This window comes from Corythoichthys intestinalis, chromosome 21 (genome assembly GCF_030265065.1).
Source record: "Corythoichthys intestinalis isolate RoL2023-P3 chromosome 21, ASM3026506v1, whole genome shotgun sequence".
Classification (NCBI taxonomy): domain Eukaryota; kingdom Metazoa; phylum Chordata; class Actinopteri; order Syngnathiformes; family Syngnathidae; genus Corythoichthys; species Corythoichthys intestinalis.
Window position 1 is genome coordinate 38,978,972 of NC_080415.1, and position 12,873 is coordinate 38,991,844.

At 39.3% G+C, this 12,873-nt stretch overlaps 1 protein-coding gene across 3 annotated transcripts in view; it reads left to right on the forward strand.

The window, feature by feature from the left end:
* The window catches only part of uts2r2 (urotensin-2 receptor 2), a 61,991-nt gene that overhangs the window by 2,298 nt on the left and 46,820 nt on the right, over positions 1-12,873 (forward strand). For all 3 annotated transcript variants that reach the window (XR_009061753.1, XM_057825883.1, XM_057825884.1), the window contains exons 2-6: positions 662-885; positions 11,641-11,716; positions 11,834-11,876; positions 12,098-12,162; positions 12,283-12,339. Coding sequence is in view for 2 of the 3 variants with exons in the window: in XM_057825883.1 (XP_057681866.1) it covers positions 662-885; positions 11,641-11,716; positions 11,834-11,876; positions 12,098-12,162; positions 12,283-12,339 (465 nt within the window). In the remaining variant the exon portion in view is untranslated. The remainder of the gene's footprint in view (positions 1-661; positions 886-11,640; positions 11,717-11,833; positions 11,877-12,097; positions 12,163-12,282; positions 12,340-12,873) is intronic.

Genomic DNA, 12,873 nt, shown 5'->3' on the forward strand with positions numbered 1-12,873 from the left:
CATATTGTTCAAACACATTTCCCACGAAAAATTGCTTGATATACCTCTAAACTAAATTATAAATGCATAAACAATCATATTAGTTAACTCTGGAGCGTTTGGATCCAGCCATGTTAGTTAAGTTTTGTCATATTGACTCTTGCCACTAGAGAGCAGTGTATCCACCCAAATCAATACAACTAAATGCATGCACTTTCAAGACAACTTTCAAATAACTCGAGTTAATCGATTAATCGTTGCTGCACTAATAAAATGTCACTATATTTTTTTTTACAATGCTCTTAACAAATCGTTCAAACACACACTCCCACCTAAAACTGCTAAATATATCTCTAAAATAAATTACAAATTCAGGATCAAACAAAAACTTACAACCTTATGTTGGTCTTATCAGATGAATTATGGCATATTCACTGTTGCCACTACAGGGCATATCAAATAATCAATAAAACTAAATGCAAACACTTTCAAAACAAACCGTTACAGCCCCACTCGAATTAAACAAATCCTCCAAGCAGCAAAATTTGATTTGAAGCTTTTTGTTTAGTCGAATTACTTGAGTTTATCGATTAATCGTTGCAGGGCTACTTGCAAATGTGAGTAACTTTCTCCCATTACACTCACTCAAAATGCTTTGTAATCTGATGTCTCTCCCTCTCAGAGGTAATGCACTGCGTCAAGGCACAACTTGGTGGAGTACGAGAGGGTTAACCACGTTGTTGCTGGTTACCCTTTGTTTGTGCGGGGCAGCTACTTGGCTGTATGTCACTTTGGATAGTGACATAACAGAAACATTGGTCAGCCAGCGTGAGCATTTGTCTCCCAAACCCAGAGTCTACATCATCCAGTGCTCAGAAGACTATGAAAACTACAAACGCTACCCAGGTGAGAGTTTTGATTGATCAGAACTGCAATTCTTTGACTGGAATTGATTTTGTTTTTTAATAAATAAATGTGCGGAACCTAAAATTTGATTCCTGTAGCGACCTCCGAGCTGGCTCGAGAACACAAGCTAATCAATATTGAGCGTAATTACAAGGGTTATGAGTCTCTGATACGGTTTTGCGATTATGATTATTGCCCAGTATGACAATACAAAAATCATCCGTACACGGGTCAGGAAATTCTCTGAGGATATTCTCCAAAACAATAAAAAACAATCAATTTTTATTAGGGCTGTCAAACGATTAAAATTTTTAATCGAGTTAATTACAGCTTAAAAATTAATTCATCGTAATTAATCGCAATTAATCGCAATTCAAACCATCTATAAAATATGCCATATTTTTCTGTAAATCATTGTTGGAATGGAAAGATAAGACACAAGACGGATATATACATTCAACATACGGTACATAAGGACTGTATTTGTTTATTATAACAATAAATCAACAAGATGGCATTAACATTATGAACATTCTGTTAAAGCGATCCATGGATAGAAAGACTTGTAGTTCTTAAAAGAAAAATGTTAGTACAAGTTATAGAAATTTCATATTAAAACCCGTCTTAATGTTTTTGTTTTAATAAAATTTGTAAAATTTTCAGTCAAAAAATAAACTAGTAGCCCGCCATTGTTGATGTCAATAATTACTTGCACAATGCTCATGGGTGCTGAAGCCTATAAAATCAGTCGCACCCAAGCGCCAGCAGAGGGCGGCAAAACTCAATAAAACACAATTAACGAGTGAGCGTTTCACTGTACCGTCATTTAAATCTGTCTGAGCGGTACATCTGCGTTAATTGCGTCAAATATTTTAACGTGATTAATGAAAAAAATTAACGCCCGTTAACGCGATAATTTTGACAGCCCTAATTTTCATCCTTTTGCTGTTAGTTGAATTGAGTTTTTCATTAGTTTATCACCAGTAGACGTCCAGTCCATTTGACGTAGAAGAGTGTAGGAGAGCGTAATGTTTTTGGATTTTCTCAGTTTTTTTTATTGTAGAATACCTTCCTGCCTTTTATTTCTCATGAACTACAGTGCTGGCCAAAAGTATTGACCCCTGCAATTCTGTCAGATAATGCGCAATTTCTCCCAGGATTGGAATTACAAATGCTTCGGTCGTAATATCTTCATTTGTTTTGCTCACAATGAAAAAACACAAAAGAGAATGAAAAAAAAAAAACATTATCATTTTACACAAAACTGCAAAAAATGGGCCGGACAAAGGTATTGGCACCCTCAGCTTAATACTTGGTAGCACAACCTTTAGACGAAATAACTGCGAACAACTGCTTCCGGTATCCAGTGGAATTTTAGACCATTCTTCTTTGGTCAACTGCTCCAGGTCTCTAAGATTTGAAGGGTACCTTCTCCAAACTGCCATTTTTAGGTCTGGACTCATTGCTGGCCAATTTAGAAGTCTCCAGTGCTTTCTCTCAAACCGTTTTCTAGTGCTTTTTGAAGTGTGTTTTAGGTCATTGTCCAGCTAGAAGACCCATGACCTCTGAGGGAGACCCAGCTTCCTCACACTGGGCCCTACATTATGCTGCAAAATTTGTTGGTAGTCTTCAGACTTCATAATGCCATGCAATCAGTCAAGCAGTCCAGTGCCAGGGCAGCAAAGCAACCCCAAAACATCAGGGAACCTGCGCCATGTTTGACTGTGGGGACCCTGTTCTTTTCTTTGAAGGCCTCGTTTTTTTTCCTGTAAACTCTTATGTTGATGCCTTTTCCCAAAAAGCTCTACTTTTCTCTCATTTGACCAGAGAACATTCTTCCAAAACGTTTTTGGCTTTCTCAGGTAAGTTTTGGAAAACTCCAGCCTGGCTTTTTTTTTATGTCTCTGGGTCAGAAGTGAAGTCTTGCTGGGTATCCTACCATAGAGTTCCTTTTCATTCAGACGCCGACGGATGGTATGGGTTGACACTGTTATACCCTCGGACTGTAGGGCAGCTTAAACTTGTTTGGATATTAGTTGAGGTTCTTTGTCCACCATCCGCACAATCTTTCGTTGAAATCTCTTGTCGATTTTTCTTTTCCGTCCAAATCTAGGGAGGTTAGCCACAGTGCCGTTGGCTTTACACTTATTGATGACACTGCGCACGGTAGACACAGGAACATTCAGGTCTTTGGAGATGGACTTGTAGCCTTGAGTTTGCCCATGCTTCCTCGCAATTTTGCTTCTCAAGTCCTCAGACAGTTCTTTGGTCTTCTTTCTTTTCTCCATGCTCAATGTGGTACACGCAAGGACAGAGGTTGAGTCAACTTTAATCCATTTTAACTGGCTGTGATTTAGTTATTGCCACCACCTGTTATGTGCCACAGGTAAGTACCAGGTGCTGTTAATGATACAAATTAGTGAAGCATCACATGATTTTTCAAAGGGTGCCAATTTTGTCCGACCCATTTTTGGACTTTTGTGTAAAATGAAAAAAAATATATATTTTTTTTTTTGCCATTTTTTCATTGCATGAATAAATGAAGAAGTTGGTCCCAAACCATTTGCAAATGCAATCATTTTCTGGGATAAATTGAGCATTATCTGACAGAATTGCAGGGGTATCAACACTTTTGGCCAGCAGTGTGTATTTTTCATTGTTGTAAAGCACATTGAGGACCTTTCGCATTTTTCTAAAGGGCTAAATAAATACATTTGTTTTGATTTGAGTATTTAGTGGGCAGTGCTTTTGAAGTTTCCCTCAGTGTACACTAGAGGGCAGCAGATTTGTTGAGTTGAAAACCATTGACTTTCCCCACAGCACGGCTCTTGGTGTGATGGAGAAGTGACTAAAAAAAGCCACTGAATGTCCTTCACTGTCTGGTATTGCAGCTGTTCCACCTTGCCACCCACTACGGTGTTGTCATTGACTCGCCAGGAGATGTTCTGTCATCTTGACACCTCCCCAACGCAAATACACCTTGTATAAAATCTCCCACCTACTCTCAGGTCAACGCTTGCCTCGTCTTCTTCCGTCACGTTCAGCGCTGGCATAATCATTTTATGGATCACAACTTTTCTTATCCAAATTCTATTAAGATGAGTCAAACTCGAGTAGTGTGTCATCTATAAAATGAACAAGACTCTTGGGTACAACGTGCCGACGGGACGTCAAAACACAAATGGACTCTTGACACCTCTATTCTAATAGACTCCACGCGCGGATTTTGACTCCAGGCACAGGTTCAAGATCATAAAAAAAAAAAAGACTTTCTCAAAATAGATACTATTTTTCTCCCCACAGGAATAGGTAATGTTAATTATGATCTACCATACAGTCGTATTACCTGCTGAAGCAGTCAAATAATGTGTGAATCTTCAACTGTGTAATGTAGAAGGAAACCCTTGAGACAGTTTCATAAGGAACTCAGTTGTTATTATCAAATTAGCGGCAAGTGGTACGGTTGATATCCAGATTTAACGACTTGACGTCGGTGTGCCGGTGTGTAGCAGATGGCCGAGAGATGTCTATAAGCGGTGTGATATCGGGACGGGAACACAGCAGCGGCAAGAAACGCAAGCCTGGAACATAGATTTCATAATATATCGACATGACACGGGGCGGAGGGCCGATCCATAGGGGGCCTAGGTTCAAAAACTTCAAATATTTTCAGATCCAAAGCTGCTACGAACTAAAACCAAAACAGGCACCTACCTTAGGCATACAGTGTATCACAAAAGTGAGTACACCCCTCGCATTTCTGCAGATATTTAAGTATATCTTTTCATGGGACAACACTGACAAAATGAAAAGTAGCCTGTGTGCAGCTTATACAGTATAATCGAGTTAATTTATTTTCCCCTCAAAATAACTCAAAATATAGCCATTAATATCTAAACCCCTGGCAACAAAAGTGAGTACCGGTGTTCGGCCATTCCTTACTACGCGACGAAATGTCCTGCACAATGCTCAGCACGCTTGCGCATGCATCCACACGCATGCGCACATCGGTTAGAAGCAGCGAAAAGTCACTATTTTTATTTTTATTTAGTTATTTAGAACCTTTTCACTGCCTCAAAGATACTTTTTGCATGTTTTACCCTCTCATACTTTTAACCATTGTGTTTTTTTGTGTTAGCTTTGAAGCAGTTGACCACATTGGTCACGTAGCGTATTTAAACCGTCCTTATTTGATATAACTACTTTTAAGTATTTTCTGCAGGCATTTTTTTTAGTACGGTATTCCTGTATGCAGCTAAACAAAACAAGTTTAGAGTGCACGGTAGTACTTTGGGTGTCAAATTCGACTAATGTAGGACGTTTCGCCGATGTAGCAGATTTTGGCAGAACACCGGTACTCCAGTTTGAAAAAACGTCAGTGCCTTTGAAGGGCGGGTGGAAAAAGGCCTCGACTATGCGGAAAATAAATACACCAACTCGGCGCAACGGGATTTCTCCTGTGTAAAAGATTGCTGCTTTTATGAAGCAAAACAAAAGTTTGTGTTTTAAAAAATAAAATAATGATAATAATTAGGGCTGTCAAAATTATCGCGTCAACGGGCGGTAATTAATTTTTCTAATTAATCACGTTAACATATTTGACGCATTTAACGCACATGCCCCGCTCAAACAGATTAAAATGACAGCAAAGTGTCATTTCCACTTGTTACTTGTGTTTTTTGATGTTTTGCCGCCCTCTGCTGGCGCTTGGTTGCGACTGATTTTATGGGTTTCAGCACCATAATTATTATTGACATCAACAATGGCGAGCTACTAGTTTATTTTTTGATTAAAAAATTTACAGACTTTATTAAAACGAAAACATTAAGAGGGGTTTTCATATAAAATTTCTGTAACTTGTACTAACATTTATCTTTTAAGAACTACAAATCTTTCTATCCATGGATCGCTTTAACAGAATGTTAATGTTAATGCCATCTTGTTGATTTATTGTTATAATAAAGAAATACAGTACTTATGTACAGTATGTTGAATGTAGAGCTGAAACGAGTACTCGAGCAACTCGAGTAACTCGAGTTTAAAAACTGATCCGAGTAATTTTATTCACCTCGAGTAATCGTTTATTTTGACAGCTCTAAGCATCACGTTTTGCTCGGACTACTTTTAATGCGGGACAACGCGCTGTCACGTGCAGAGAGGAAGAAGGGAAAAAAAAAACTTACTGCAGCTGACAGCCGCCACAAACGACGCCGACGTTGCCAAATACCAGCCCGCACGATGCTACGTTGGTAACAGCTAGCGTCTGATGCGTCTCATAAAGATCATGTATGTTGAACTAGATGCGCAATGACAGACTCGGCCGCTCCTGGGCAGCGTTATTAAACAGCCGCCATCTTAAAGCAGTACAGCGCTAAGCGCTAATAATGAGCGCTAAGCGCTAATAAATAAGATTAACGTTACTGTCGCTACTAGCTCACGTAAAGTTAGCCCTGCGGAGGACTAGGTTTCAATTAATTATGACCACTGTCGTTGCGTGGCTAACGTGTCTTACATACAGGCTTTAACATAACATAGCATTGTGGGGTGATGAGGGTGTAAAAAAAAACTTAATCATGCTAACTATCAATTTTAGCTCAGTAGTCATTGCTGGATAAAACACCAAGTAGCACTGGTCCCTAATTTGCTCCAGTACAGCCTGTATCATACATTTATTTTGAACACTGCCAAAACTCAAAATCCTATCAGGACTTACAGTTTAGACTAACTTAAAACTTAACTTGAACTTAAAAATGGCTTGACACAAAGAGAAATTCAATTGAAACACATGGGAAAAAATCCTAACTTTTAAGTGATGTGTGTTATCAAGCGTAACGGCATTTTTAGGTGATATATATATATATATATATATATATATATATTTTAAATAAGATCTAAAAGTTTTTTGAGTGAAAGCAGTGAATTAGTTTTTTTTTTTTTTTTTTTTAAATTCTAGCTACAATATACATCGAAAATAAAGACATTGATTGACTGATAATGGTTCAAGATTAGATGAAATGTCTTGTTTTCTCATGTATATTTATAATTGCTCTTCACCTAAAAATATATTTGTTTTATCCGATTACTCGATTAATCGATAGAATTTTCAGTCGATTACTCGATTACTAAAATATTCGATAGCTGCAGCCCTAGTTGAATGTATGTATCCGTCTTATCTTTCCATTCCAACAATAATTTACAAGAAAATATGGCATATTTTATAGATGTTTGAATTTCGAATAATTACGATTACCGTAATTTCTGGACTATAAGGCACACCTGACTATAAGCCGCCAGCCACCAAATTTGACATGAAAACGGCATTTGTTCATAGATAAGCCACACTGGACTATAAGCCCCAGTTGTCCTTATTGTATTATGGGATATTTACACCAAAATATGTCAACTGGTAATCCTTCATTTGACAATGGCACCATAAGACTGTCATGAGACCAAATGAACCACCATTAAGCTTTGAACCAATTGGCTGCAAAGCCTTATTTTCACTAAAAGCGCCATTGGCTATCACTGCTTCCTTGGGATAGACAGTCAACCTCTGCTGCCACCTGCTCTCAACACTGTTGTCATCCAACATTCCTCCTAGCATGCATGGTGGCGCTACAGATGTAAATAACAGTCATGTTCTGTGCTAATAATTTCTTCAGTTACTGTTCCAGTTGTTTCATTAATTGCTAGTTATTCTATTTGGTAACATTTTCTTGGATAGTGGTGCCATAATACTGTCATAAGACAGTTATAATTATTACAGTACACTGTCATAAGCATTAATGAATGCTTATAATAGATGTCGGTTAGTGTCATCCAGCAAATTATCTCACTTTTGAATGGATGTAAAAGATCTGAGCTGGACATAAATGGATTTAGTGACATAATATGTCACATGGCACATATTGACATCTGTTATAAGCATTCAGTAATGCCCATGATAGTGTCATGTCATAATTATGATGTTCTTATGACAGTCTTAAGATGGCTCTGTTAAATAAAGTGTTACCTATTAACCCAAATAAATCAACAAATAAGCCGCACTGGACTATAAGCTGCCGGATTCAAAATGAGGGAAAAAAGTAGCGGTTTATAGTCCGAAAATTAGGGTAATTAATTTATAAGCTGTGACTAACTCGATTAAAAATTTAATCGTTTGACAGCCCTAATAATAATACAGTTTCATGTCTTGCAGTGGGACTATTGCGCATGCACGCATTGCAATGGCGATTTTCAAACAATATATTATGCAGGCCTAATTACAACTGTGTGAAATTTTGTCAAAATCCCCCTGGCCGTTTGGAGTCCATATGAAACGAACATACGCTGCCAGACAAAGTTCCATTTACAGTGCTGGCCAAAAGTATTGGCACCCCTGCAATTCTGTCAGATAATGCTCAATTTCTCCCAGAAAATGATTGCAATTACAAATGCTTTGGTAGTAATGTCCTCATTTATTTTGCTTGCAATGAAGAAACACAAAAGAGAATGGGGAAAAAAATCATGATCATTTTACACAAAACTCCAAAAATGGGCTGGACAAAAGTATTGGCACCCTCAGCCTCATACTTGGTAGCACAAAATAACTGCGAACAAACACTTCTGGTATCCATCAGTGAATTTCTGACAATAGTCTGCTGGAATTTTAGACAATTCTGCTCTAGGTCTCTGAGATTTGAAGGGTGCCATTTTCAGATCTCACCACTGACATTTTATGGGATTCAGGTCTGGCCACTTTAGAAGTCTCCAGTGCTTTCTCTCAAACCGTTTTCTAGTGCTTTTTGAAGTGTGTTTTGGCTCATTGTCCTGCTGCCAGACCCATGACCTCTGAGGGAGACCCAGCTTTCTCACACTGGGCCCTACATAATGCTGCAAAATTTGACTTCATAATCAGACCTCATAATGCCATGCACACAGTCAAGTAGTCCAGTGCCAGAGGTAGCAGAGCAACCCCAAAACATCAGGGAACCTTCGCCATGATTGACTGTGGGGAGCGTGTTCTTTTCTTTGAAGGCGTCGTTTTTTTTCCCACTTGTAAACTATTGTTGATGCCTTTTCCCAAAAAGCTCTGCTTTTGTCTTATCTGACCAGCGAACATTCTTCCAAAACGTTTTTGGCTTTCTCAGCTTAGTTTTGCCAAATTCCAGCCTGGCTTTTTTTGTCTCTGGGTCAGAAATGGGGTCTTCCTGTTTATCCTACCATAGAGTCCCCTTTTCATTCAGACGCCGACGGATAGTACGGGTTGACACTGTTGTTCCCTCAGACTGCGGGACAGCTTGAACTTGTTTGGATGTTAGTCGAGGTTCTTTATCCACCATCCGAACAATCTTTCATTGAAATCTCTCGTCAATTTTTTTTCCCGTCCACATCTAGGGAGGTTAGACACAGTGCCGTGGGCTTTACACTTATTGATGACACTGCGCACGGCAGGGGTGGACTGGGACTAAAAAGCAGCCCTGGACTTTGACTCAGCCCAGCCCACAAGAATCGCATGCTCCCCCAGGAGAATATTATTATTATTATTTTTTTTTTGCATTTTATTGTAAAATGTATCAATTTCGTGCACTGAAGAACTACACATTGCATTATTATCATTTTAACTTGAATACTCACTGAGAAATTAACAATTTCAATGAAAATACAATAAACATTTCAAGAAAAATCCTGTATACATAACCTTCATTGGAAAGTATTAACCAGAAAACAAAATGATATATAAATGATTAAACCATATATCAATTTAACTACCTAAACTTTAAAGTAAAACCATTCATTTTCCTAATATTTTGTTATATTTCTTCTGAATTAATATGGCTGCTGCGTGTGCATACATTGTTTTACAGCTAAAATATTTTTTCTTAGGAGAGGGATAGTAGGACTAGCATACTGTAACTTGACACGATTGCAAACGAGGACATGGACTAGCAGGCACTAACCCTTTAATTGCCATTTATTTCATTTAAAATGTAGCTACCGGGTGGATAACAATTGCCAATATACCTAGCAAGTAACCCTTTTCATCCCTACTTACTTGCCCTGTGCTTATCTGGGGAACTTCTACCAGCTCATCATTACCCTCTCCCTCGTCTGTTGTCTCTCCATGCACCGGCTGCACGTGAGAGCGGCTGCCGCTCCCACTCTCACCGTCGCCGGGGGCTGGGCTATTGCTAGCCGGCGTGGCCAGACTGCTGCTTGCGAACATGTGTGTCAACTTGTGACATTTCGATGCTACGTTCTCGAGTTTTTTCAGTTTTTTTCTCTCTAACCTTCTCCGCGGCTAGCCTGGTACACCAGACTCAACGCTGTTCCAGCTATTGAGTCTGGCCACCATTCAAGCGGATACAATTTCCAGGGCGGAGCAAGCCACAGCAAACAGACAGCGGAGTGGACCAATCGGCGACGGGCAGGGCAGACGTCACGTTATTAAAGCGACGAGGGACTTGCGCGCGGAAGTAAACGTACAAGGAGAGCGGAGTTTATTCAACATGGCTAGCGCGGGACAGACTGTTGTCAATGACTCGTGTCGATGTGTTTATGGTAATTTAAAAATGATTTTACCGTGGATTGGAACATATTCTCGGCTCTCCTGTTCAGCTTTGTTGTGGAGACGACTTCCGACGCGCAAGAGTGACGTTGCTCGTTAAGAGCACGTCACGCAAATAAACGAATCTGATTTGTCGATTGATTTTGTACCTGCTCGAAAAGGCTGTTAATGGGATGGTTCCCAGACTATTTCTCTCAGTGTTTGAAAAATACAGGGAGAAAAGTCTGGCAGAGCCAGGCAACTCTGCGCCACCCTTCTCTTTTCTTTTTTTTGCTACCACCATCCATATTGTTTATCCAAGCTCGTCGCTATTTTGCTTCCACATGGAGTAAGGCTTTACCAAAGTAGGCTACTCTGTGCTTTCTTCGTTCTTCTCCTATCAGATTGGCGTTTAGGATGCGGATTGGATTGTCGGATTGGATGCGAACTGTAGATAATCATAGAGGACAGGGGGGACAAAAACAGTGATGTATGTATGGCGGCCGCCTCTGGACGGCCGGCGGCCGTTCTCTGATCCTCCAGAAGCTACAGATTAGCAGTCCGCCCCTGGCGCACGGTAGACACAGAACATTCAGGTCTTTGGAGATGGACTTGTAGCCTTGAAATTGCCCATGCTTCCTCTAAATTTTGCTTCTCAAGTCCTCAGACTTGGTCTTCTTTCTTTTCTCCATGCTCAATGTGGTACACACTAGACAGAGGTTGAGTCAACTTGAATCCTTTTTAACTGGCTGCAAGTTTGATTTAGTTATTGCCACCACCTTTTATGAGCTACAGGTAAGTAACAGCTGTTGTTAATTACAGAAATTAGAGAAACACCACTTGATTTTTCAAAGGGTGCCAATACTTTTATTCGGGGCTGTAGGCGATTATCTCTGCATTTGGTGGTTTTTGTGCATATAGAATAGAAATAGAAGAACAATAGAGTATTTTATATCCATTTTAAGTTTTGTTAAACTTGTATAAGAAAATAATTAATCGGGATTTTAATTTGGGAATGACTAAATTTTTTTATGTCACTGACCATGGAGACTCATATATGCCTAAAGGAGGTGCATGTTTTGGTTTTAGGTTGCTTGCTGCTTTGGTTTTGAAAATATTTGAATTTCAAGTTTTTAATAATAGGCCCCCGACGGATTGTCCTCGTGTCCCGTCAACCTATGGTGAAGTCTATGTACACGTATTTCAGTCCTCACTGTTTTCCTTATCAGGATGCACCCCTCAGAAGTGCGGTCGTGCCATCACAGACGGTGTGGTGACGAGGGAAGAAGCTCAGTTTCTCAGAAGGTGATTACTCTAACAGTCTGTCAAATTTATTTTCATCTGTCCCCCCTTTATTTTTGCCGTTTACGGTCACTGTGTCGATGGGACAACTAAATCATTTTAATACTGTTTTTGAAACAGGCTGGCTGAGAGGGGACTTCAGCTGGCCGGATCGGAGGGAGGAGTGAGTATATTGCCAAATAAAACTAGAGGAACGCAGTCAGCATTCCTCTCTAATTTTATGTTTCTCTCATCTGCAAAATATTGCAAATACCTGCTCGGAAACGAGTCGTCTCTTCTCACAGTTCCAATTGAACCTTGAGGGAAAAATGTTTTGTGTTTTAGTGCAGTTGACATGTGGAGGATGCAATTTTTTCATTGTAATTGTTGTTTTTGTCTTGAAAGGCCTCCATCTTGGACCTGCACTCAGGAGCTTTGTCAATGGGGCCTCAATTTGTCAACATTTACAGGTGGGACAATGTTGCCATCTTAAGATATTGTTCCCAGTGTGATGTTTTTCTAGAATTGACTGCGGAAATTTCTTGCTAAATGTTAGTCGTTTTTGACACGCACATGATAACGGTTTGCAGATATTTTGGCGAACAGATCCAGGATGTGTTCACAGAAGAGGATTTCCAGCTTTACAGGTGAATACGTGACAAACCGCCGTATTTGAAAGCAAATGGGATTTGATTTTTACAGTTGAAATAATTCATTTGTGAATCATTTCTTAGACAAAGGCAAACGACATACATTAAGCCTATACATTCTGAGCATTTTTTGTGGGATTAGGAATTGATTTTTGTATGAGTATTTCGAAAAGAAAAAACGGTTCAAACATGCATTGTTGCACATCTTTTATTCCTAAATCATCAAAGGATTATGTCATGAACTTTTTTTCCAAAATGTTTACATTTTTGAAGGTGTCATAACCAAGGGTGTAGGTTTGGTCTCAATGTTGATTGGGACAATATAACCTTAATCATAACCTGCATGTACACATTTTGCAGGGGACAGGACATTAATAAAACTAAACAGATTGGGTGAACGGCAGTTAGGGCTACAGTTCCCTCCAATAAGAACCTAATTAATTGATAGGCTTGATGATTGATGCAAAATAAATCTGTATTGACCTATACTTTCACACTGCCAATTTACAGTATAATATCTTAATTCTGTTC